The 27,789-nt window shown below is 46.2% G+C and overlaps 1 protein-coding gene across 1 annotated transcript in view; it reads right to left on the minus strand.

Annotated features, from left to right (window-relative positions):
* Nucleotides 1-27,789, minus strand: part of LOC310931514 (cadherin-4-like) — a gene marked incomplete at both ends in the record, with an annotated part of 340,574 nt that overhangs the window by 17,405 nt on the left and 295,380 nt on the right. Inside the window, 4 exons of the mRNA XM_083894688.1 lie at nucleotides 19,768-19,932; nucleotides 20,029-20,168; nucleotides 25,030-25,266; nucleotides 25,373-25,612. Coding sequence (XP_083750814.1) covers nucleotides 19,768-19,932; nucleotides 20,029-20,168; nucleotides 25,030-25,266; nucleotides 25,373-25,612 — 782 coding nt within the window. The remainder of the gene's footprint in view (nucleotides 1-19,767; nucleotides 19,933-20,028; nucleotides 20,169-25,029; nucleotides 25,267-25,372; nucleotides 25,613-27,789) is intronic.

Consider the following 27,789-nt stretch of genomic DNA (forward strand, 5'->3'; position numbering starts at 1 on the left):
ATGTGCGAGGCCCGACCCGAACACGGACCCTGAGCTGCACAAAATTGTTTCTGAAGTTCAAGTTCACAGCAGAAACCACTCAAAGTCATGCAGGAAAGGCAACGTGGAATGCAGATTTGGGTTCCCCAAATTGCCCATGGACCAAACTATCCTCGCATGTCCGTGCCCAGACAATGACGACAATGACGACAATGACAACGATAAGGAGAAAAAGGACGACAACGAGGAGCAAAGCAAGAGTGGAAACGAGGCCAAAAGTGCAGGCAACAAGAGGAAGAGGACAGCACTTTTAAAGAAGCAAAGAGAGGCCAGAGATAAACTGCAGCCAATGAGACGTCTGCTCTCTGATCCAAACGCTTCGTTCAAGGACTTGTCAGAGCTGCTTGAGAAATGCAATCTGACCCGTGAAGAGTACATGAACGCCGTGTTTGATATGACCATTGGGAATGTGCTTCACATCAAACGCCATCCCAATGATTGTTGGATCAATCCGTACAATCCAGATTTGCTCAGGGCATGGAACGCCAACATGGACATTCAGTATGTTGTCGACGACTACAGCTGCATGGCATACATGATGTCCTACCTGTCCAAACCAGAGCACGAAATGACTGAGCACCTGAATGCAGTCATAAGCGAGGTGAAGAAAACGAGCGTCAACGAGCGAGACGAGATGAAGCTGATCATGCAGGCGTACGCAAAACACAGAGAGGTAAGCGCTCAAGAGGCCGTGGCACGGACTTGCAGCCTGCCCTTGAAAAAATGCACCCGTAGCGTCATCTTTGTGCAGACTGATGACGATGCTCTGAGAATGAGTTACCCAATGAGCAGATTGAAGAGCATGCCAGCAGACGCAGAGGCAGTGTGGATGTCGGGCGTGCCAGAGAAGTATGAGGACAGACCAGCAACACCCGAGTTTGAATACATGTGTCTGGCTGAATTTGCCTCAGAGTACAGAATTCTTTATGGCCGCCAGACAGAAGGCAAAAACGCAATTCCTCTCCAAAACAACAAAGGCTACATTCAGAAACGGACTCGAGGGAACGCCGCCATCATCAGGTTCCCTCACTTCTCGGAGAAGAAGCAACCCGAGAAGTTTTACCGACGTCTGCTGAGACTGTATTTTCCGCACTGGTCAGTCGAAGACTTGAAAAACGAGACGTGTCCGACGTACGAGCAGTTTTACCTAAGCGGCCGCCAATGGGATCATGAAGTCAAGCAAATTGTGGACCACAACAAGCAGCGATACGAAGGCTATGGCAAAAAAATCGCAGCGGCACTCGAACTGATGCATGAGATTGGCCCAAACATCAATGCGTGGAACACCTTTGCGCCAGAGGTTGAAGTGGATCGCATGGAATGCCTCGAGCAGCGAGAACCCGTGGATCACAGTGACGACGAAGACGGGATCCCAGACTACCACGTGGATCCCAAGAGCAGTGGAGGCATACCAGGTATAGTTGCACCCAAGTTGAGTCCAGACTTTGTCAGAAAAATGTACCAAAGTCTGAATGAAACGCAGGCGTCCATATTTTACACTGTGCGAGAATGGTGCCTGAAACGTGTTTGGGGTCACGACCCCGAACAGTTTTTCTACCTGGTCTCTGGCGGAGCTGGCTGTGGCAAGTCTCACGTCATCAAGTCCATACACCAGGAAGCGACCAAAATCCTGCGCCAGCTCCCCAAGTTCCGCGACATAGCAGACATGTCCCAGCCCACAGTGTTGCTCGCAGCATTTACTGGAACCGCAGCATTCAACATCTCGGGGAAAACGCTACACTCCCTTCTGAAACTGCCGAGAAGCCTGAAGCCACCGTACCAGGGCCTTGGCAATGCACTGGACGAGGTGAGAGCAACGCTGTCAAACGCAGAGATTTTGATAATCGACGAGATATCGATGGTTTCAAAGGAGCTGTTTGCCTACGTCCACTGGAGATTCCAGCAGATCAAAGGAAACAGGAAACCGTTTGGGGGGATGTCTGTTCTGGCTGTAGGAGACTTTTACCAGTTGCCACCACCTGGTACAACCAAGCCGCTCTGCGTCTATGAGGAGACTGTGCTGGATCTCTGGAGAGATTACTTTCAGATGGTCAATCTGACGGAGATCATGCGCCAGAAGGACGACCGTGCTTTTGCCGAACTCCTGAACCGGATTCGGGTGAAGCAGAAGACGGATCCGCTGGGCATCGAGGACAAAGCTTTGCTAGCACAAGTCGTCGTAGACGTCAAGGACTGCCCACCTAAAGCCCTGCACATTTTCGCTACAAACAAAGAGGTGGACGGTCACAACGCTGCAACGGTCGCTGCTTTCCACACAAACATTGTAAACATTCCAGCAGACGACTACAGGAAAGATTCCAGAACTGGAGGCATGCGTGCCTGTGCGCAGCCACTCAAGGGCGGCAAAAGAGACTTGCCTGACAACTTACAAGCTGCAGAGGGGGTGCGCGTCATGATCACCAGAAATCTTGACGTTGAAGACGGGCTTGTCAATGGGACGTTTGGAACGATCGCAAACATTGTGACCGCGTCGGCAAACGGAAAGACTACCGTGAGGCTGATGGGACTCAAACTGGACAATCCTTCCGCAGGCCAGACGCTCCGTAAACAGATTCGAGGGTCGTCTGACGATCTGGTCTACGTGGAGAAATGGGAGGAGAGTATGACTCTCAAGAGAATGGTTCGACGACAGTTCCCAATGAAGCTGGCCTTTGCATGTACAGCCCACAAAGTGCAAGGCATGACCTTACAGTCGGCTGTCGTCAGTTTGAAGCGTGTGTTCCAGCCCGGAATGGCCTACGTCGCTCTGAGTCGGACCACGTCACTTCAAGGACTGAGCGTCACAGACTTTGAAGAAAAGAAGATTTATGCCGATCCTCTCATCGCGTCTGCTCTTGAGAATATGAGCAAAGCTTCGTTCCACGGTGTAATGCCACTCTTGCACCGAGTCCCACCAGCAGACCAAACCGGTCCGGCGACGCTCACAGTCATCCACCACAACACGGAAGGACTGGCGTGTCACATTGACGACGTCAAAGCCCACCATGAACTCAAGTTGGCTGATGTTTTCTGTGTGACCGAAACCCATATGTCTGGCTCCTTTGTGCCCCAAACGTTACACTTGGAGGGATACAACGTGTTCACGCGCAGCAGGAGCACGTCATACTCGAGCTGTCCAGACATGGCTGCCAAAGAAGGCGGTGGCGTCGCAGTGTACTGCCGAAACAGTCTTCAAGCTGAGGTGCGAAGGTTTGTTCACAATGTTACCGATCTGGAGTTTGTTGTCGTCAAAGTTGAGGGACCAGTCAAAGCGTTGATCGCGACTGTTTACAAGCCCCCGAATTACAGTCTCGGCAAGTTTCTGCCAAACTTGCAAAGCCTCTTGGAGAGTTTGGACATGATGAATCACCAGCCCGTCATTGTTTGTGGGGATTTCAATGAGGACCTCCTTTCAGGAGGAAAGAAAGCCATACGCGAGGTGTTTCAGTCCAGAGGCTACACGCAACTCATAACGGCGGCAACAACTGAAAAGCAGACACTGCTCGACCACATCTACACATCGGAACCACAAACCTGCCTTCAGTCTGGTGTACTGCAAACGTACTACAGCTATCACCAGCCAGTCTACTGTGTTCTGAGTGTGTAAAAACCAGCCAATACATTCTGTTGACCAGTTTGTTCTGTTTTAACTGATGTTTTTAATCCATCTATCATGACTATTTATTTATCTACGATGTGTATATATATTTACTCATGATATATTTAATTTATTTATCTATCATGGGTGCAAATCGTGCTGTGATTGTAGTCGAGGCATAAGTCAAGTCCTCCCCTGCTCTCACATTTTTTAAAAGTTTTTTCATGTTTTGGGTGCATGTGATGTGTAGTCGAGGCATAAGTCAAGTCCTCCCCTGCTCTCACATTTTTCAAATGTTTTTTCATGTTTTGGGTGCATGTGATGTGTAGTCGAGGCATAAGTCAAGTCCTCCCCTGCTCTCACATTTTTTAAATGTTTTTTCATGTTTTGGGTGCATGTGATGTGTAGTCGAGGCATAAGTCAAGTCCTCCCCTGCTCTCACATTTTTCAAATGTTTTTTAATCGCTTTTCAATGTTTTGGGTGCATGTTATGTGTAGTCGAGGCATAAGTCAAGTCCTCCCCTGCTCTCACATCTTTTAATGTTTTTAACTAACTTATTTATTTATAAATCTCACATGTTCATATTTATATGTATTTAAATAACTTATTTATTGCTCACAAATCAGTGTTTTTAACTTTTTGGGCGTGCAAATTATGTGATTGTGGTTGAGGCTGCGTCAAGTCCCCAACTGCTCTCAAGGAAATCAAGTCATTGTCATCATTCATTAAGTCCTCCACTGCTCGGACACATTTCTGGATGGAAAGCAAGTCATTGTCGTCATTCATTAAGTCCTCCACTGCTCTAACACGTTTTTGGGTGCATATCATGATGGCGGTCTAGGCATTCATCAAGTCCTAAACTGCTCTCACATTTTTTAAATGTTTTTTAAATCGCTATTTAATGTTTTGGGTGCATGTGATGTGTAGTCGAGGCATAAGTCAAGTCCTCCCCTGCGCTCACATTTTTAAAATGTTTTTTAATGTTTTGGGTGCATGTGATGTGTAGTCGAGGCATAAGTCAAGACCTCCCCTGCGCTCACATTTTTAAAATGTTTTGGGTGCATGTGATGTGTAGTCGAGGCATAAGTCAAGTCCTCCCCTGCGCTCACATTTTTTAAATGTTTTTTAATGTTTTGGGTGCATGTGATGTGTAGTCGAGGCATAAGTCAAGACCTCCCCTGCGCTCACATTTTTTAAATGTTTTTCAATGTTTTGGGTGCATGTGATGTGTAGTCGAGGCATAAGTCAAGTCCTCCCCTGCGCTCACATTTTTTAAATGTTTTTTAATGTTTTGGGTGCATGTGATGTGTAGTCGAGGCATAAGTCAAGTCCTCCCCTGCGCTCACATTTTTTAAATGTTTTTCAATGTTTTGGGTGCATGTGATGTGTAGTCGAGGCATAAGTCAAGTCCTCCCCTGCGCTCACATTTTTAAAATGTTTTTTAATGTTTTGGGTGCATGTGATGTGTAGTCGAGGCATAAGTCAAGACCTCCCCTGCGCTCACATTTTTAAAATGTTTTGGGTGCATGTGATGTGTAGTCGAGGCATAAGTCAAGTCCTCCCCTGCGCTCACATTTTTTAAATGTTTTTCAATGTTTTGGGTGCATGTGATGTGTAGTCGAGGCATAAGTCAAGTCCTCCCCTGCGCTCACATTTTTAAAAATGTTTTTAACTAATTTATTTATAAATCTCACATGTTCATATTTATTTGTATTTAAATAACTTATTCATTGCTCACAAATCAGTGTTTTTAACTTTTTGGGCGTGCAAATTATGTGATTGTGGTTGAGGCTTCGTCAAGTCCCCAACTGCTGTCAAGGAAATCAAGTCATTGTCGTCATTCATTAAGTCCTCCACTGCTCGGACACATTTCTGGATGGAAATCAAGTCATTGTCGTCATTCATCAAGTCTTCCTCTGCTCGGACACATTTCTGGATGGAAATCAAGTCATTGTCGTCATTTGTCAAATCCCCCACTGCTCTAACACATTTCTGGATGGAAATCAAGTCATTGTCATCATTCATGGAGTCCTCCACTGCTCTAACACGTTTTTGGGTGCATATCATGATGGCGGTCTAGGCATTCATCAAGTCCTAAACTACTGTCACGCATTCATTTTTCTATGTAATTAAATGATTTGTTTACTGCTCATATATCAGTGTTTTTATTATTCTGGGTGTGCATATCGTGATTCCAGTCGAGGCATTTGTTAAGTCCTAAACTGGTCCCACGTTTCTTTTTCAATGTTTTTAAATAACTCATTGATGCTAATTGTTTTTTGCTATTATCGTTCTGATTGTAAACATGTGATTGACCACATGTATTTTATGATGTCACAGATGTATTGGCTGGTAATAGGGTGTATATGTAAAATGTTTAGTATCACATCTTGTATATATCATGTAATGTCATGTTTGTTGTGTGTGGGGATTGGGTGGGAGTGGGAATCACCAATAGAAGATGGGGGGGGCAGCAAGGGGAAGATGGACCCTGCATGAAGAAATCCAGGTGAGGCATACACATTTGTTTTACAGTTTGTTTTTTTTGTCTTCAGTCAAACACATTGTTGTTTGTGGGTTGTATACAAACACTGAATTAAAAAACATAAATGTGTTCTTTTCCCCCACAGTTTTTAGAAGGTGCCAATCAGCAGAGTCTTGAAACTTCAGGGCAATGCAAATACCAGGTCAATTATACAGAACATTAATGTGGACCACAAACCAAACATTGTTTTCTCAGAAACATGTTTAGTAACGGGACATGATGCAGATGTCAATCGAGACAAACACAAACTGAGATTATTATTCTAAATCATTCATTTAGCAAACTAAAACTCTCTGTCTTTACCAAAGGATTGGAACAGATGCAAGGAAGAGGACCTTCAAGAGGAAAAACGGCAGCCTTCAAGAGGACTCTGATCTACTACCAAAAAAAAGATAAGTGTTATTTTAATTCACGTCAACGGGCAGCTATACTGGGATAAAGAGGTAACAGAAATAAGTAACACAGAAAGTAAGGGATTTTAACAACGGTGGTGGGGGGGGGGGGATGCTGAGGTGTGCGACTATAAGATTGGCCGATTATTATTAATCTCTGGATAAATGATGGTAATAATTCGAATTTATATTATGCATATTATACACATACATACAGACCTGTTTAGAAGTTATGTGTATTTTGTTTGTTGTGTCTCCCCGTCCCTGAATGTATATTTGTATTTTATTCATATTGTATTGTTACACACTTGTTTACTATTGAGACGCATAACTTAGCTATCACTGCTATTCATGATATGTTGATTGTACTTAGCAACCACATCACGATTAGGACCTTGCATATACCGGCACAAATACATTGGCACACACGAACGCACGCACATACACACACACACATACGCGGACACATACGCACACGCGCGCGCACACACACTCAGATAGTCAGGCAACTACACATACACTCACAGACACTCACGCACACACTCCTATACCTACAACCACTCATAAGTACACACATACACCCCTATACATACACCCGCATGAACCCACGCACATACAGATACATACACACACACACCACTACGTATGCATTCACATGTACTCATACATACATGCACACCCAGACTTACACCTACACCCATATACAGGATTATAATATTGATTACACAGATACACACACGCACACACACACACACCAACAGACAATACACACAACTACATTACACAATTAGATAAGCCAGGATGACCACACTGAAGCTTGTCACTTGGAATGTACGAGGAATCGGCTCTAAAAATAAAAGACTTAAAGTCCTTAATCATCTTAATAAGTTGGAAGCAGACATTGTCTTATTACAAGAGACTCACCTGCCTAAGTCAGACTGCCAGTTAACTTCACTACAATTCCCTCACATGTATCTAGCAAACTATAACTCTAGACAGAGAGGAGTAGCTATTCTGATCAATAAGAAGTTAAATTTCACACATAAAAACTAGGGATCGAACGATATGGGTTTTTCACGGCCGATATATCGATACCGATTATTAATAACCAAGCGAAACCGATAGCCGATATGTAGAACCGATATTTATTTGCAATAAAAATTAACATTTTGGTGTCAAAATTTAGAGAAACACACCTGGGATTAAAATGAATACAGTATACTGTTTGTGTACACTGACAAAATTAACTTTTTGTAAAATAACATGAACACATAATTAACATAATAACATAATCACATAGTCATTAATGTCTTTGCAGGTATTACACACTGCCCTTCCTGGGGTTGGCTTTGTGAAATACTGCCATACTGTACTTTTCACCAGATTCTTGGATCCATCCATCTGTAATGAGGATTTAGAGAAAGAGAGACAAAAAGAAAGAGTGAGAATTTAAAAAGAGTAGATATATATGAATTTATTAGAGCAAACTGTCTATTAAACTTCCACTCCACTACATCATATTCTTATGATAGCCTACATGAATAACATTTAATTAATGACGTCTTATGTTCTATATTAATAAATTATATCGTTATCAGTGAAAAAAACGGCCGATGCCGATTAACGCAAAAATAAAATATCGAATATCGGACGATATTATCGGCCAGACCGATAATTGGTCGATCCCTAATAAAAACACTATTACAGATCCAGAAGGTAGGTTTATAATAATTACCCTACTAATCAATAGTACAGACTTCTGCATTGCCAACATATATGGACCAAATGTTGATAACCCTTCCTTCTTTCACTCCTTCTTCTCCTCACTATCCACTCACCTGGACACAACAGTCATATTGGGAGGGGACTTCAACATGACACTCAACCAAGAATTAGACAGGCTCAGTATGACAGAAACAACATGAAACTGGCAGTCGACGGGGATTCTTAAAAAATATATGGAGGATGGTTTTCTCTGTGATGCTTGGCGCTCCCAGAACCCAGCTACGAAAGAATACACCATCTTCTCACCGGTACACAACTCCTACTCACGACTTGACTTCTTCCTGACCAGCAGCTAAATTTTAGCAAATATTCCAGACACTTATATCCACCGTATCACTTTCAGTGACCATGCACTGGTCTCACTAAACATAACTATAAAGGCAGTTACCCCACCAAACAGAAATACATCGAGGATGAGTGGACAACCTTTCTGGAGTTCAATAACCTACCAGGAACTTCGCAATGTGTTCTCTGGGAAACGGCTAAAGCAGTAATGAGGGTAGAATAATCTCCTTCTCCTCATTTAAAAAGAAGAAAGACAATTTACTAGAAATAGAATTAGAACAGAAAATTAAAACACTGGAGACTGCTTACACCGCCTCACAAGATGAACACCTTTTGAACAATATACGACAATTAAAACTTGAATTAAATAAAATAATTGAAAGGAAAACACGGTTCCAACTGGAAAGGCTACGCTTAGAAAGCTTCGAACATAGTAACAAATCCAGCAGTTTTTTAGCTAACCAACTTAAAATAAATAAGGAAAAAAACAACTATCCATTCCATAAAAGGTCCTGACGGGAACTTAACCCACACACCGGAGGAAATAAATAACGTCTTTAGAGACTTCTATAAAAAAGGAAAACGTTTTGGCCCATACTGGCACCCATATTTCATAAAATGGTAATGGAAATTAAGGAAAGTGGCACTCTCCCCGCACACATAAACACAGCACATATCTGTCTCCACCTTAAACCAGATAAAGACCCCTCACTACCATCCAGCTACCGGCCAATCTCACTCATAAATGCAGATCTTAAAATCATCTGCAAAGCCTTAGCAAGGAGACTGGGAAAAATCACCCCCTTCATAATTCACCCAGACCAGACAGGATTTATTAAGGGCAGACACTCAACAAATAATACGCGCAGGCTAATTAATATAGTAGACTATTGCACAATTGATAAACTTGAATCAGCAATTATGTCACTAGATGCAGAAAAAGCATTTGATAGAGTAAACTGGAAATTCCTCCTTGCGACAATGGATAAATTTGGATTCAAACAAAACTTTGTCTCCTGGATCAAAATTCTTTATAATTCATCCAGTGCTTCGGTCAGGACAAACGCTCAAACATCTCCAAGCTTCAAGCTCCGGAGGGGCACCAGACAAGGTTGTCCACTCTCCCCTTCACTGTTTGCCATGTTTATAGAACCGCTTGCAGCCGCAATTCGAGGAAATGGATATATCAAAGGTATTCAAACAGAAAATCTGCACCACAAGATAAGCCTATATGCAGATGATGTATTACTCTTCCTTCAAAACACTAAAACACAAAACACTCTCTCTGGTACTATCTCACTCATCAATAAATTCTCAGTAGTTTCAGATTACTCAATTAATTGGACAATATCAACTATTCTACCGATCAACTCTGACTTCAAAACATCTTTACCGACTCCCTTTGGCAAATCAGGCAACATTAAATACCTGGGAATTAGTTTATCCTCTAGGATCTCAGACCTGACTCAACTAAATTATACACCTCTACTCAAAACAATTGAAAATGACCTCCAACGATGGACCTTTACCCATATCACTTATGGGTGGAGTCGCCACTAAAAATGACGATCTTGAGCCTAAGCATCACCAAGAAAACAATCCTCATGAACTGGAAAAACAAACAAAAAATAAGTATAAGCCGATATAGAAATCTTCTGCTTGACCACATCTCTATGGAGAGAATGTCTGCCTCAATTAAAAAACAGTCGACTGACTTCAATTCTACCTGGGCACCTTAAATTAACCATATTACTTACGGCAGTGGTGGGCTGGCATCCCTGCTGGCCGGCCTCCTGGGGTGGGGGCCGGGGGTCCGGGGTGCTGGGGCTGTTCGGTGGCTTCTGGTGTCTGGTGGTCCCGCTTTCCGGCCCTCTCTCGGTGGCTGTGGGCCTTCCCCGTGGGGACTGGGGGGGGGGTGGCTGGGCGGCTGCCGCCCTCGTGCGGGGGGCGCTGGGGGGGGCGGGGGGCTGCGGGTGTGGGCTGGGCTGCGCTGCCCTGCGTCGTAGGTGGGGGAGGGGGGCCCTAGGCCTCCGTATGCTGGGGCCCGCTGGGACCCTGGGGGTGGGCTTGGCCCCTGCCGGTGGCGGGGGGGCCCCGCTAGAGTCGCTCCCCAGTGAGGTGGGGGGGGGGGGTGCTCGCTGCGGTGCCCTGGGGTGGACCGGCGCACCTCTTGTCCCCTGGGCAGGTAAAACGGTAGAGGCGGGTGTGGGCTGGGCTGCCCTGCGTCGTAGGTGGGGGGGAGCCCTGGGCCTCCATATGCTGGGGCCCGCTGGGCCCCTGGGGGTGGGCTTGGCCCCTGCCGGTGGCGGGGGGGCCCCGCTAGAGTCGCTCCCTAGTGAGGTGGGGGGGGTGCTCGCTGCGGCGTCCCGGCGGTGCCCTGGGGTGGACCGGCACGTAACTTTTCCCCTGGGCGGGTAAAGCGGTAGAGGCCGGTGGGCTTCCTGGCATGGGGGACCCCGGGGACTGGGGGGGGCGGGGCCTGGACCGGCCTGGGCTGTCTCCAAGCGGTGGGTGGGTCGGGGGCCTGGACTGTCGTGGCGGATCCCATGCTGATCAGGCTACGGGTCCTACTGGCGTCCGGGGTGCGGCGCTCACTGTTGGCTTCCCCCTCCGGGGGAGCGGGAGCGGACCTGACCCTGCCGCGCCGGTGGTGCCCGTGGAGAGCTGTAGCGTCGCCCCGGTCTGAGCGGGCTGGCCTCTGCTGGGCTGGGGGGCTGGGTGGGCGGCGATACACGGCTCTGCTAGTCAGGAAGCTAGCAACCGGCCTGGGTGGTCAACCTTGCCTGCCCTCCGTGCTCCCCCACCGGATCTGGTATATCACTCTCACACACACAACTAGGGCATTGGGGGAGATACGGGAAGACCATTGGGGGGGTTGGGGGCGGGCCCACCAAGTAGTGGGTCTATCCCCCATCTTCCCCTCCAGGGGTCTCCGCTCTCCCCCAATTTTTTATGGCATATTAGACACTAGGGCTTGGGGGTGGGGTGGGGCATATCGACAACCCCGCTGTCAGCAAGCAGCTGGGTGTTGTCGCCTCATCCTCCCCCCACATTTTTAATGCACTCTTAGAGACCAACATCCACCATACACACATCCCACAGCACACATACATACACACCACACCAGATCCTGGTGGGGGGGGGTGGGGGATGGGTGACGGGGACCTCCCGGGTATCTGTGTCCCGCACGCCTGCCTCCCGGCTGGGCTGGGATCAGCGGTTTGGGCTGGGGTGCGGCTGTGGGGCTCCGGGGCGCTTGCGGCTGCGGTAGGTAGTTGGGTCCGCTGTCGGTCTGTCGGGGGGAGCCCCGGGGGACCTGGCCGTGGCTTTGCATGACTCCTGGGAAGGGTGATGGTGGGCCGCGGACTGGTCGCCCGGCGGGGGCTGACTTTGGGCGCCCTGCCCTGGGTGGACGGTGGGTCCCTATGCCGGGTGAGCGTGGGGTCCGCCGTGGCAGATCTTTCGGCCTCTGACCCATACCAGTGTGCGGGGGCTTGCCCGGGGCGGATCCGGGACCCTGCTGTCTCCTGTTCCTTGGGGACCCCGGCTGGGATCCCTACATGAGCCTCTGCCTGTTCCCTCTGGGGGGAAGTCGTGTGGTTGGCTCCGGGGTAGGCGTCGGGGATAGCTGTGGCGGGCTCCGGCCCGCCTCCTGGGGTGCGGTCTGGCGGGGGCTCTGCTGTCCCTGGTGGTGGGCTGGGCTGCCCTGGGGGCCTGGGTGTGCCCCGGGTGTGGGGACCTGGGGCCTCAGTGCCTACCTAGGCGTGTGGTGGGCGGGTGGGCTACGGGTGTGGGCTGGGCTGCCCTGTGTCGTAGGTGGGGGGGGGGGGGCCTGGGCCTCCGTTTGCTGGGGCCCCTGGGGATGGGCTTGGCCCCTGCCGGTGGCGGGGGGGCCACGCTAGAGTCGCTCCCCAGTGAGGTGGGGGGGGGTTCTCGCTGCGGCGCCCCGGCGGTGCCCTGGGGTGGACCGGCGCGTATCTTTTCCCCTGGGCGGGTAAAGCGGTAGAGGCGGGTGGGCTTCCTGGCATGGGGGACCCGGTGGACTTGGGGGGGCGGGGCCTGGACCGGCCTGGGCTGTCTCCAAGCAGTGGGTGGGTCGGGGGCCTGGACTGTCGTAGCGGATCCCATGCTGATCTGGCTACGGGTCCTACTGGCGTCCGGGGTGTGGCGCTCACTGTTGGCTTCCCCCTCCGGGGGAGCGGGAGCGGACCTGACCCTGCCGCGCCGGTGGTGCCCGTGGAGAGCTGTAGCGTCGCCCCGGTCTGAGCGGGCTGGCCTCTGCTGGGCTGGGGGGCTGGGTGGGCGGCGATACACGGCTCTGCTAGTCAGGAAGCTAGCAACCGGCCTGGGTGGTCAACCTTGCCTGCCCTCCATGCTCCCCCACCGGATCTGGTATATCACTCTCACACACACAACTAGGGCATTGGGGGAGATACGGGAAGACCATTGGGGGGGTTGGGGGCGGGCCCACCAAGTAGTGGGTCTATCCCCCATCTTCCCCTCCAGGGGTCTCCGCTCTCCCCCAATTTTTTATGGCATATTAGACACTAGGGCTTGGGGGTGGGGTGGGGCATATCGACAACCCCGCTGTCAGCAAGCAGCTGGGTGTTGTCGCCTCATCCTCCCCCCACATTTTTAATGCACTCTTAGAGACCAACATCCACCATACACACATCCCACAGCACACATACATACACACCACACCAGATCCTGGTGGGGGGGGGTGGGGGATGGGTGACGGGGACCTCCCGGGTATCTGTGTCCCGCACGCCTGCCTCCCGGCTGGGCTGGGATCAACATTTGGGCTGGGGTGCGGCTGTGGGGCTCCGGGGCGCTTGCGGCTGCGGTAGGTAGTTGGGTCCGCTGTCGGTCTGTCGGGGGGAGCCCCGGGGGACCTGGCCGTGGCTTGCCATGACTCCTGGGAAGGGTGATGGTGGGCCGCGGACTGGTCGCCCGGCGGGGGCTGACTTTGGGCGCCCTGCCCTGGGTGGACGGTGGGTCCCTATGCCGGGTGAGCGTGGGGTCCGCCGTGGCAGATCTTTCGGCCTCTGACCCATACCAGTGTGCGGGGGCTTGCCCGGGGCGGATCCGGGACCCTGCTGTCTCCTGTTCCTTGGGGACCCCGGCTGGGATCCCTACATGAGCCTCTGCCTGCTCCCCTCTGGGGGGAAGTCGTGCGGTTGGCTCCGGGGTAGGCGTCGGGGATAGCTGTGGCAGGCTCCCGCCCGCCTCCTGGGGTGCGGTCTGGCGGGGGCTCTGCTGTCCCTGGTGGTGGGCTGGGCTGCCCTGGGGGCCTGGGTGTGCCCCGGGTGTGGGGACCTGGGGCCTCAGTGCCTACCTAGGCGTGTGGTGGGCTAGTCTGTGCCCGTGGTGCTGTCGCCTCCTACTCCTCTGGGCGGGGGGGGGGTGGGGGGTGGGGCTCTGGCTCTGCGGCTCCCTGCCCAGGTCTTGTGCGGGGTGGACTTGCAGCTGGCCCTGGGTCTGGCGGCTGCAGGTCTCTCCTGGCCCAGGGGGCCGGTGGATGGTCCATGTGCCTGGGTAACTGCCGATCTTCTTCCGGGCTGGGGGGGGCATACGGAGGCCCAGGCCCCCCCCACCTATGACGCAAGGCAGCCCAGCCCACACCCGCAGCCCCCCACCCCCAGCGCCCCCCGCACGAGGGCGGCAGCCACCCAGCCGCCCTCCCCCCAGTCCCCACGGGTTAGGCCCACAGCCATCAAGAGACAGCCGGAAAGCAGGACCGGCCGGACAACAGAAGCCACCAAACAGCCCCAGCACCCCGGACCCCCGGGGCGGCGACGCGGTTTTCACCACAGATTCCCGACCACACCAAGTGACAACCTCCGCACATACATATACATGGTTGCGCGAGTAATTATTATTTACCAGTAAAATTACTTCACTAGTGTTTCATTCGTGTTGTTTGGTGAGTTGAAATTTGCTCCACATTATATTGTCATGTGTCTCATTGGTGTCTTTTGGTTTTGTGTATTTTCAGAAAACATCAAGGATGATCAACACTCTGCCGAGTTCCCAGACATCGTCTTGAAACTTCAGGGCAATGCAAATACCAGGTCAATTATACAGAACATTAATGTGGACCACAAACCAAACATTGTTTTGTCAGAAACATGTTTAGTAACAAGACATGATGCAGATGTCAATCGAGACAAACACAAACTGAGATTATTATTCTAAATCATTCATTTAGAAAACTAAAACTCTCTGTCTTTCCCAAAGGATTGGAACAGATGCAAGGAAGAGGACCTTCAAGAGGAAGAACAGCAGCCCTCAAGAGGACTCTGATCTACTACCAAAAAAAAGATAAGTATTATTTACCAGTAAAACCACTCAACTAGTGTTTCATTTGTGTTGTTTGATGAGTTGGAATTCTCTTCTCATTATAATGCCCTGTGTCTCACTGGTGTCTTTTGGTTTTGTGTATTTTCAGAAAACAAGGATGATCAACACTCTGCAGAGTTCCCAAACATCGTCTTGAACATTTTGGAAGAGGCACAACAGCGATGGGACAGGATGCAAATGTCAACCAAGAAGAACGCAAAGTGAGATCATTATTAAGATTTTTATTGTAAATCATTCATTTAGAAAAGTATAACACTCTGTCTGTCTTTGTCGAAGGATGCTAACGTGTCCAAGGAGGAGGACCTTCAAGAAGAAGTCCTCAAGAGGACTCTTATCGACTCGAAAAGAAAGTTAGTATTATTTACCAGCAAAACAACAAACTTGTTTCATTTGTGTTGTTTGAGGAGTTGAAATTCTCTTCATCTGTCTCACTGGTATCTTTTGGTTTTGTGCATTTTCAGAAAACAACAAGGATGACCTAAAGTGAAATCAGTCATGATATATCACAATCAGGGAAACATGGCCAGACAACATCCAGATTTGCCGTTTGCCTCATGGATCTCTGTGTGGAACAATGTATATTTAAGTTGTAACATACGCACATTTAAATTCCACGCAAATAAACTGGGAGATTTGTTTTAAATAAGCAGTGCTAATTGTGTCCTTAATCAAAATCCATGTTTTCCCGTGGTCATATGAAGACCATTTAATGTTGGTAATTGTGTTTTCTCCAGCTGTGACAGTTGGTCTCTAAGTTTCCACTGAGATACTGCTTTGTCCTACTACTTCATGTTTTAAAAGTTAATTTCACCCAAGTATTACTGAGTCTAAATACTTCCAAGTATCCACCCAAATGTTACTCTATTACCAGCAAAGGTCCTGCACGCGACGACACATGCCGGAAGCTGCAGGCACCATCGAAATTACGCCGGCGGAATTTTCTAGTATGGTCTTGTCCTTCTCCCACAAAAAACTTTGCCGCTTAACTTGTCCCACATTTTTGAGAAAACCCTGACACATGTTACATCAAAACGTGCGGTTTGATCGGGAATGGTGTGCTATGACTTTTATAAGCGATTCGTGTAACAGTGGCGACAAAAATCTCGAAAAACCGTTAACAAGTTTCACATACACATGAATGGGAAATGGACAGAAAAAGGCCATATACCAAGCCCGCTTTGGAGCCTCACAGTGACGTCATACTTTCACGTAGAAACGTGATTTTAACTTTAAACGTGTCATAAGACTTGGGACTTTTATCACCTAGGTCAAGGTTTCGATACATATTACGGTTTTTCCACAATCGCAGTTTAAGTTTTTGACTTTTTTTGGCCTTTTATAATGGCTGTGTATTGCGTCCCTTACAGTGTACACTCTGCTGAGATTGTGAAAATAAATCACAAACTCTCCAAACAAACTCCTCTCCTGCCCACAATTTCCAACTTAAACAGACATTTTTTACATCAAAACGTTGCTATGGTTGTTGGCTAACCCTGTGTGTTGTTTTCATTTTCATACGACCTGTGGTTTTTCTTAAAATCACCTCAAAGCGCAGAGAGTTCTGGTCAATGCTGCCATAGACGGCTATTTTAAAAATTCTGATTTGTAGTTTGGAAAAACAAGATAAACCGACATTTCAAAACTGTCATTACTCGGTCAATTCTCACCCGTTTCTCACAAAATTAAATGTGGACGCTGCTCAGAGCCTTGTGACGCTCACAAACTAAGAATTATAGCTTTATCATCTACCGTTCATGAGATATGACAACTTTAAACAGTGCTGATTTTGCCGTTGTCTGAGGTTTTAGGACACAGGTGCGTGTGTGCGTGAGGGAAGGAGGAGGAGGAGGAGGGGCTTGTCAGTAAAATGTATTTCTCCACCACAAACTTTGACACTTAACTCCTCCCACAGTTTTGAGAAAACCCCCACACATCCTATATCAAAACGTGCGATTTGATCGGGAATAGCCGGCTATGTCTTTTCTGAACGTTTTGAGTAACCATGGAGACAAAAATCGCCAAAAACTGTGCAATCGTTTCCACATACACATACATGGGAAACGGTCAACAACATGATCAGGACCCAGTCCACTTTAGAACCTCACAGTGGGGTCATACTTTAACGTAGAGACCTCAAACTTTATATGTGAGACCAGAGACCTGTCCTGAACATGTCTGCAGAAGGTGACCTCACAACAGGAAATGGAACGCACGGAACAGGAAGTTAAATGTAACATTGCCATACATTGACAGATCTGCACGAAACATCATATGTGAGACAAGGGACCCGTCCTGAACATGTTTAGGGACACGCCCTTGACCCAACAGGAAGTCGGCCATTTTAAACAGCAAGTGCCCACTAACTTTGCTGTACATTGACCGATGTGCACGAAAGAGGATATATGAGACCAGGGATCCGTTTTGAACATGTCTAGAAAAGGTGACCTCCCTACAGGAATTGCAACACCCGAAACAGGAAGTAAAGTCTAACATTGTCCGATCTGCACGAAACTTGACAGATGTGACGAGGGAACTTCCCTGAAGTTTGACGTTGCCCGAAAACTCGACATGCCGGAAGCTGCAGGCACCATCGAAATTACGCCGGCGGAATTTTCTAGTTCCAGTCTGTTGTTGTTAGCAAGCACTGGAAGGGAAATCCTCATATATGACATCATCAGAACCAGAAAAAGGCCTTTTACTGACTGACATATACAGTATTGGTTTGTTTGAGGGTGAAGGAGGAGGGCGTATGTTTGCACAAGTCTATAATTGCTTCAAAATAAAAAATAATTTTGTTTTGAATGTGCTTTTTACATGTACATTAGGCAAAAGCCATGCTTTTATTATATGGAGGCTGCCGCCTTGCATCGCCATATTTCTACAGCAGGCGAAACAGATGTACATTAAGTGCTTTGGAAAGGAGACTTTCTACACAAAAGAGAGGCAGACTCCATCAACATAAACCAGCAGAAGAAGAAGAAGAAGAAGGAAATGACAAAGAGAGATTTGGAGAGATAATGAGCAGATAATACTCATTATCAATAATGTTGTTTCACTGCCTTTGTAGAACATGTGCTTATTACGGTAATTTCAATCATACTGTGGCAGGAAGCCGGCAAATCAGCATCTTTGTCACCAGAGAGGAGAGAGTTGGAAAAACGCCTGTACAAAGTTTGCATTTTTTGGCCTGTTTTTGCACATTTGAGACAAAAACTCCAGACAAAATGTAACTTTAAATATGTTTAATATTGTTCCAATTCCAAATTGAATGCGTACGATCTGGTGTTCACCTGCAACTACAGTGGTGTTTTTCTTCATTTTAAATTGTTAAAACACCATTGAGGTGCAGTAGATTGTAGATAACTGCCAGATATTGAAAGTTATTCCGGAAAAATGGGCAAAATCACTCACTTAAGGACATTTAATGGTTTAACTGTTATGGTTATGGTTAAAAATAAGCAAAAATATAAGATTTTACCATCTGCATTTTTTTTTGTTTGATTGAATTTAAGGGTTTTAGCAGAGCTCTGCACTCTCCAGCCACAGTATGCATGCGTTTCACACATACTTGTGTGTGTGGGTATTTTTGAAAAAACCTAAAACAATGCATCATCTTTCACAAGTTGACATTTTCACGAGGTCGACAGTGTTCGACGCGCGCCGGCGCTAAAGTGGTGCGGTGCTATTTTAAGTCGAGTACTTCAACAAATGTACTCGGAGCAAGTTGTTTTCTGGCACTGACATTTATCAGCTCTGTCTGTGTTATAACCCGCCGAAAAAGCATATGTGCACTCTAAAAAAGAAAATATACTCTGTGCATAGAAATACATTATGTAAAATGTTTTTTGCTCATGTTTAATGAAAAAGAATAGCGCGTTATTTTTGTCGCTGTGCTTCAGTTTTGTCTATTTTAGTATTCAGCAAACATACACAGGCGTCCAATGAACAAATCCCTCCGTTACATGTGCAAATATTTCTGCATTAAATCGTCAGGAGGCGCATAAATTGCCGTGGTTCGCGTACGCGGATTCATAAATAAAGAGCAACATTCGCCAGCTCGCGTTAATAATGTGTGATCAAACCTTCATCAATATTTTATGACTGTTTCACCGACGAGATGTAAAGTGGTACAGCGAGTCGCGTTGTCTACCCCCCCCGCGATGACGAATGAATGCCGTTGACCCGAAAAATGTTGGGGAAACCAGAGGGGGAATTTGGCTTAATCCACTTCAACTGGAAAACGGGGGAAAGAGAGAGAGAGACTGGGCCCCCCCAAGGGTGTAGTGTGTGGCAGGCAGGAACACCATGTGTTAGCTGTGTTTGTGTTGGCTGCTGCAGCGCTATCAGGTGAGTACATGTGTGAGTGAGGGAGGAGGGTGAGATGGGGGGGGGGGGGGGGGTGGAGAGAAAGAGAAGGGAAAAGAGGAAAGTCAAGGCTGGATGGATCAAAGCTGAACAGCTGCTGACACCCCTCGAGTGTGAATGTGTTGTCACGAGTCTGTCAATCAGCATTTTCTAGCATCACTGTGCCAACACTGTAGTTGTACGTGTGACAGGTGTGCGTTTGAGTGTGTGTGTGTGTGGCACAGTGAGAGCAAAGGGACAACAAAACATTGTTTCCATCACCTTCCATATCAAACAAAGCATCCACCAAATTAGTAATCACGTTGGATCGAAGAGAAGCGAGAGGCGTGATATAATGTGGAGGTAGGAACACTTTTGTGTGTGTGTTTGTGTGTGTGTGTGTGTGTAATATCACCTCATGGATAAAGTCCCCGATGTCTCCAGGATGGGGAACGACAGGTCTAATTGGATACTGGGACTCGGGGATTATGGGACGCTCATCCACCCGGCGAACGCCAGGCGGTTTGCTGATGATGTGCTCCAAGGAGTCGGGCTGCTGCAACTGGCTGAGGTCGTAGTCCTGCAAAGACACACACACACACATGCGATGTGAGCGGGTCAACATAGCGAGTGTGCAATCGTTGTACGCGCGCACGGGCATCTCTCGAGACGTCACCTGGTCCTCCTCTCCTCCGCCCTCCTCGTCGTATTTGAGGATGTTGTCCCTGACGTCGTCCTCGGGGTCGATGAGCAGCTGCTTGGTCTGCCTCTCCTTCTCTCTGCGCTTGATCCACACCACGAACAATAGCACCATACCTGCGACACACACACACACACACACACACACACACACACACACACACACACACACACACACACAGCATAACAGGATGCATCAGAACTCAATAAGAACACAGAACAAGTGCAAGTTTTGCCTTAAAGGTGCATTATGTAATAAATCTTAAGCAACTGGCCGTAAAATCCTCCTAATATGTCACAGAGACTCAGGAATAATGTTCATATAACAAACTGAACTCACCAACAACAACAGTACAGCCAAAATATTTGCATTAAAACAAATATTTTGCAGACTGCAAATCATGTTTATGTTTTGAAATCGTGTTTTGGCATGCAGCGCCACCTACCGCCGTCTACCAATCATTGCAGTCAGTAGAGTCTCAGCTGCCGAGCAACCATGGGTTGCCAGTTACGTCAAAAAACGAAACCTTCGGTATTTTGAATTTGAATGTAGTAACCGCTTTTGACCACATTCTTACATATGGCACCTTTAAAGTAGAAAAATGTGTAAAAACTACATCAAATGAGACATTTACCTTGAGCCATGAACACTCTCATATCGGTAAACTAAAATGTGAATTTAACAAGATGGTGATTTTATTTAACACCCCCAATAAGTATAATACATGTTATAAATGTTTTGTTCTAATGTGAAAAACTTTGCAATCACAACAATCTATAACAGGACTTTTTAAGACTATTTAAAAGCAACATTAAGCACAAGAGATAGAAAGAAATATCCAAGAATAATGTTGTCGTAAATCAATTCACCTAAGCTGTATTAATAAATCATAAATAAGTAAGTATATGTGTATATATGAATACATTAAACATTTTAAATTAATGTCTCCACATAATATCCCCAAACCACTCTCCTTTTGCACTGGTGTGTTAGTTTGCAATAACTTTAAGCAGCTGCTAAACGTGTTATTTTCAAGCAAATAATTCCCCCCGTAACTGAAGAGAGGGTAGAAAGTGGTAGAAATATTGTGACCTGGCTGTTAAAGGGCTCCGTTTATCAGTTCCACGTTGCGTGTGTTTTTAGTTTTCTTAGAGCAACTGAAACACCTGGGAAAAACCAACACATTTGACAGTGTGACAAATATGAAGCCTTGTGTTAGTTAGTCTCACGCCACAGTTACAATCAACTGACAGAAATCTATCAGTCACACGCTCTGATCACAGCCACTCTCACACCAAGGAGTGTCATTAATAATATATAACACATAAGTAACGCTCCTCCCTCCCTCGTTTCTTGCTACACCAGTGCTGCACCACACTGCTGCCGCTTCTAGATCAGAGTCTAACAGGCTCAAACATTTGGGCTGAATTCCAATTCCTTGCTTAACCCTCAACCTCAAAAATGCTCCCTCTAGTGCAAGTGCTGTCCCGATTCTCAGAAAAATTAAGTTGAGGGGCAAGTTTAAGGGCTGTATCGCCCTCAATATTGAGATTTTCCGAGACCACCCTTGGGAGCAAGGGCTACCCAGAATGCATTGCGTGTTTTAAAAAAGCAGCAAAACAAGTATGCTCCAAATTAAGTATTTTCTTTGTTAATAGAGATATAAAAATGATGAAAACCATTGTATTATCTTAGTTTAGGCCCATATTATGGATTACTTACGTCATTGTTACGTAACATTTATTTTTTATTTTACGATCTTTTGTCAATAGCCGGACAAGCGATCGTTTGCTATGGTTTACTTTTCAATAAGCCGTGGTGTGTGGGAACTGTCAGCTGAATATGTCTGTGGTTGTGGTATTTGTATGAGTATCATCTTATAACTAACTGACAACCTAATAACTTGACTGACAAACGGATCGTAATAAATAATCGTGACGTAAATGTGTTCTTCTTCTTCTTTTTTGGAGTTGACAGACTGGACGCAGCTTTCGCGTTATTCTGCCCCCTACAGTCTGAAGACATTAAGGGGTGTCCCATTTCTAAGTGACAAAATAACCCTCAACACTTGGTTTTGAGGGCCAGTTAAGATAAGGGTTGCGCTTGAGGGAGCAGGGAGCATCCAAAGAGCAGAGAAATCTGTGCCAAGGCTCCGTGTATTTCCATTTGTTGCAATATATGGTTTAATTATGACGGGTTTTCTTGACTGAAGTAGAGTTAAACTAGAAAGAGGTAAAATAAAAGTGCTGTGAATAAGTTGTAAGCACAGTGCCTACCAAATACACCTAGCGAGTGTTGTAACCAGTGATAGCGTCTACAGATCACGCCCAAAATCACTTGTTCCTGGTCCCATTGCAGACATTTCCTGAAAATGTCATCCAAATCTGTCGGTTACTTTTCGAGTTGTGTTGCTAACTAACTAACAGACAGACAGACAAACTCCGGCGAAAACATAACCTCCTTGGCGGAGGTAATGAGGTCCAGCGTTTAAGAATTTGTGGTGCCTACAAGAGACCCCCAAAATACACTGGTGACCGAATGGTTGCATACTGAAATACTGCTCCGTTTGTTGTGTTTACAACACACACACACACACACAGCGTTTTTCCGTGCAAGAAGTACAGCGGGAAAACCAGCCGTGCAGAAGTGGGCGGATGTGAGGCGCAAGCAGTGTATATTTTGTATTTGTAAGAAATGGAGGACTATGGTGGACTTTGTATAGCAGAAAGGATGTTGTTCTTCTTCATTTATGTTGTACTAAGTAAAGTTGTAAACTACAGTCTCTGTCCATTTGGGCTGCTGTAGAAACATGGTATTGCAAGATTATGGCCATTCTCCATCAAGGCCTTAGAGAATGGCCTTTGCCTATAGTACATACAGTTTAAGAGGCTTTTTACACACTATTCTGTTAAGATCTATTATTTTAACCAAACATTTTTGCCTTAAATTCTGAGCAGAAACACTGCTATATTTATTTTTAGTGGCTGTGAATAGGTGGCAGTAACACCATGTCATTATAACAGACTTATAACTCCCGACACTGAGTCACCGCTTCTCATATTCTGATTTTAGTCATCAGTAAAGTAAACCTTAGCAAAAAATATGAACTATTTCTGCTTCTGCATGTCACAGCTGCAGCTGTATTCGTCTGCGGCACTTGTCGGCGTGTTTGCACGAACAATGCAGCTCACAGCCACCAAATGAGCCAGCGGCATGAATCAGCGGCTGAGATTTATTCTACGAGGAAAAAGAAGACAAAAACACCTTGTTGAAAGATGGCGGAGAAGAGCCGAGCAGTCGAGACATTCATCCATTATACTATTGTTCGTGGTGTTGTATTACAGCATAGCCAGTGTTTAATGGCTGCAGCCCTAAATGGTACTTGGTTTGCTAGAGAGGAAATTCACATATAAGTGTGAGTGTGTGTGTGTGTGTTATATGAAATGCCTCTTTTGCACTAAAATTAGCAGATATACAAATGATTTGAACCTAGGTGAACCTGCTAAAAATAAGCGGATAAACACACATTGCCAAAGCAGTTGTTGTTTTTTTCCACTGCTGCATCATCCGTGTGTGACATGTGACGAAGAAAACAACAACACACTGGAGCAAAGTAAGTCGGAGGGGAAAAGTAAGTCGTTTAGCATTTTAGAAAATGCTAAATGTTGGAGATGTTTTGGGGATTTTTAAGTCTTTTTAATTGTGTCCGGAAAAAGACGCATGTGACGCCATGTTTACGTGACCCCTGATTGTTAAAACGAGTCGCTAAAGTAACACTAAACTTTATAAACAGAAGCACACATACGCAGTACACAGGTATGCTGGTGACCTCTCCAGTTCGACTGTAGGCACGCTAACGGCGCTAAAGGACTTAACGCAGCTAACTGGTAAACGGTGCCTAGACTCCGGTGCCGCGGCACGTAAACATGACATCACACGCGTCATTTTCCGTGCCCAGCACTACTTTTTAATCTACAGTTCAGCATTGATCAGTTTAATTCTTGTGTCGGACTTTGCGCTCCTGACTCATCCGGCGACGACACTCTATGACTAATTGGTGGCCGGCAGTCCGTCTACGTCACGATTTAGTATCGGCTCAGCTTGCTTGGAACCTCTCCAGAGCAGGTACTAAAAAAGTACCAGGAGTAGAGTCGCTATGTAGCTATGGATTAGAGTCGAGCCCAGTGGTGTAAGTCTACGTGATACGCAGGTATATACGGCGGATACCCACTACAAAAAGGCCAGGATTTCGGTATGACCACTTAAAAACAGACATTCATACATATCAACACATTTATATACAATTGTTTTTGCAAATAAAGAGTAGAGATGACTCTCATTTTCATTAAAAACACTTAATATAGTCAAATTAAACGTGTATACTCTTTTTGTAGGTTATTGTGCTGCTGGTTTGGCAACCCATGCTGACGGTATACCCACTCCTGTAGACCACACGACACCACTAGTCAGGCTAGAACTATACAGTGGACAAATGCCATAAGTGTTAACCCCACCGAGTCATTCCATTCGTGAGTAAATACCACATAAACACATCCCCACTGGTCAAAATCCTATTTTTTTGATTTGTGGTAACAGGGTACACTCGTGGAAATGAGGGTTCCAAAAGGGTCCTTCTACCAGGGCTGAGGTTCTACCTGGAACCATTTGCTTCAGGAAAGGGTTTTTCAGAAGCAAAGGGTTCTTGGTAACACTAATGGTTCCAGTAAGAACCGTTTTGATCCAGAGAACCCTTTAAAACCCCTTTTCTTGATAAAGGGTTTTAAAGGGTGGTGGAACCCTTTTGTAGGGTGGAATTATTTATTTATAAAAAGGTTCTACCTGGAGCCAAAAAGGGTTCTCCTATGAGGACAAGCCGAAGAACCTCATATGGTTCTACTTAGCACTTTTATTTCTAAGAGTGTATAAGAGTAGTAAAGTGTCCGTGGATGAACGTGACTCGAGGAACCCGGTACTTACAAAGCAGTATGATGATACAGATCAGGATGGAGATGATGGCTCCAGTTCCCAGGCCCGCGGCCGCAACTGCACCGAGCGTAGTGCAGTCTCCGTTTTCATCGCAGGGACACACCTTCACTTTGATGACCGACTTGTTGGCCAACGGAGGGTTCCCCGAATCTGACACGATCACAGGGACCTCGTACACCCCCGGCTCCAAATATATCTGATACCGCAAGCCCAGACGGGCATAGTTGCCTACGTCGAGAGGAAAGAGACAAGGTAGGACGTTATTATTCGAGGTTTGAGCTACGTTTTTGTTTTGCACAAAACATCATCGAAGACGTTAATTTTCTCTCCTCACCACTGATCCGGGAGATCGTCCAGTTGCGTCGGATGGTGGCGGGGAAGTTGGGGAGCTCGAAGACGAAAGGTCCGGCGTTGGGGTCGGTGTCGGCGTCGGCAGCGGTGATGTTGACACCGTTGATGTTTCTGTTCACCCGCTCGCAGATCTGCGACTCCTTGGGTAAGAGCGCCGGAGGGTTGTCGTTAATATCTATCAGATAGATCTGCAACGTGCCCGTGCCGCTGGCTGCAGGGAAGCCTGGGAGTAGGGAGAGAGAAAAGATCACGACATGTAAGAAATGAAAGGGACACTAGAGAGAGGGTAAGGGGATAGGAAGGAATATAAGAAAACTGTTTATTTAGAGTGTGAGAGGTGATTTTGCTGTAGCGCCGGAGGAGAATTCAAGTTGTTGACAAAGAATACTTGTGGCACTTGTGCTTTCCTGCTCTTCCTTTAGCCTCACAGACCCAAACCCAAACCAGCTCAGTCAATCCAGACGCATCCAATCACCAAGAGAGGGCTGCGAGGAACAGTAACGATGACTGTAATACAATCAAACAAATCCTTGTCTGAGTGTATTTATGCCATTGCACGAGAGCCATCATATATGATTCAGTAGCTAAAGGCTCTTGTGTCTGCAATATGAACTATTTATTTGTTGAGAGGAGAACTGGGCTTTTCTCGCCGTTGCTGTTGTTGTTGTGTGTTCAGAGGATAACGTCAATGTGGAGCTTGGATTCGCAGCATATTACTCTCTTTCTCACAGATAATGAATCACTCTTTAAGAGCGAGTTACTCGGTTGTTTCCATCATAACACACGACCTTCACAGACCTCAGTTATTACATTGTTAAGCGTGTGAGTGAAACGGTGTGAAAGCAGTTGTGGATTTCCCCCTCGGTGCAGACTAGTGTCCAATTATGTCGAGTATATTTTATCTTTAGATAGTGTTTGACCAGCTACTGCATTCGTATTCTTTGCCACCGGCTTCCCGAGTCCTCTCTTGTTTTCGCTGGTACTCGCTCTTGTCACGCTCTTGTCTAATTAGCGCGAGGCTCATTCTCCCCATTTAATAAACACTGGTGATGGATGGAAAATACGGCACCCGGCGGAGTTAGTCTCAGAAGAATGTCTTTAGTTATCCTTTAAGCAATTTGCATTTACACATTTTTTAACATTGTTAAGTGCTATACAAACACAATTAATGTTTATTACTAAAGTTTTATTAATCCTTAGAACACAGAGCATTTAGGCTGCTTTTATCCATTGCTGTGTATATTGTTAGCCTAATAGCATAATTGCCTCAGTCATCTGCCTTACTTTACCAATGTGGTTGCTGAAAAATTAGTTTTTTCTTGTTTTCTGAAAATGTGAAGTTGACTTCAGCAACTATGCTATTAGGCTAAAAATATATAGAGAGGCTATAAGAATGTGCAATATAGAGTGTTTTCTAGCCTTTTTTTAAATCATGATTTTGCTTTCATTTTCTAAAATTCACAATTGTGAAATGTGGAAATACATCACAATTTAAAGTTGGCTTGGCTCATTTTTATCAACAAAAATTGTCTATTTTGTGTATTTTTTTATCGCTAATTAATCATGTTGTGAATTATTCCCACGGCAATTTACCAAGGGTTAAATTATCCATTGTTTGACGCACATTCTAGCAAAGCCAATGTAGTGAACTTTGTAATTCACCAATACTGATGATCAGCAAAATACTCCAATAATTAAGCAGGTTGATCACTGGTCGACCCCTAATGGGTTCATTCTGTGCTAATAGAAACAACAAGTCATGCTTTGAGGTGATTGAACACAACAAAAAAACATAGATATGATTATTTTATATTCCATTTCAGCCAAATGGAAATAATTTCACTTCAATCTTACACAATGTTCCTTCAAACAACCCGTGAGTAAGCTAGCAGTGTGGAGAGAAGAATGCACAATTGTGTTTTTGTGGCACAGTGGTGTGACAGAAATGTGAAATCTGAAAAAAAAAAAAAGCGTACTTAGTAGTATAAAGCTCAGAGCTGTTTATGGAGTGTGTGTCAAGGGGTGATGACACTTAGCTGCCTCCAATTACGACTCATTTCCCCCGCCATGCCCCACTGGCTGAACCATTGGAATCAAACGCCCCAAGGGCCCATCTCTGGGATGAGATAAGGGCGATGTAATTTACAAAGATTTATGCAAAGCTGACAGATCTGCCAATTAAACATGGCAACAGAGCAAGACATTTGCCACACGAAGAGAGACAGAGAGAGAGAGAGAATGACACAGTTTAGGTTCTTTTCCTGGCATTTATTATACCCTTATTATAACTATCTCTCTTCCTTAAAATGATACATTTAAGAGATTCTTTTGAAGTCATCGTCTTAAAATGGCTTTGCTATAACGGCATATCTTTACCTCATCTAACATTTGTCAGTACAT

This window comes from Microchirus variegatus, assembly GCF_963457635.1.
Source record: "Microchirus variegatus genome assembly, chromosome: 9".
Classification (NCBI taxonomy): Eukaryota; Metazoa; Chordata; class Actinopteri; order Pleuronectiformes; family Soleidae; genus Microchirus; species Microchirus variegatus.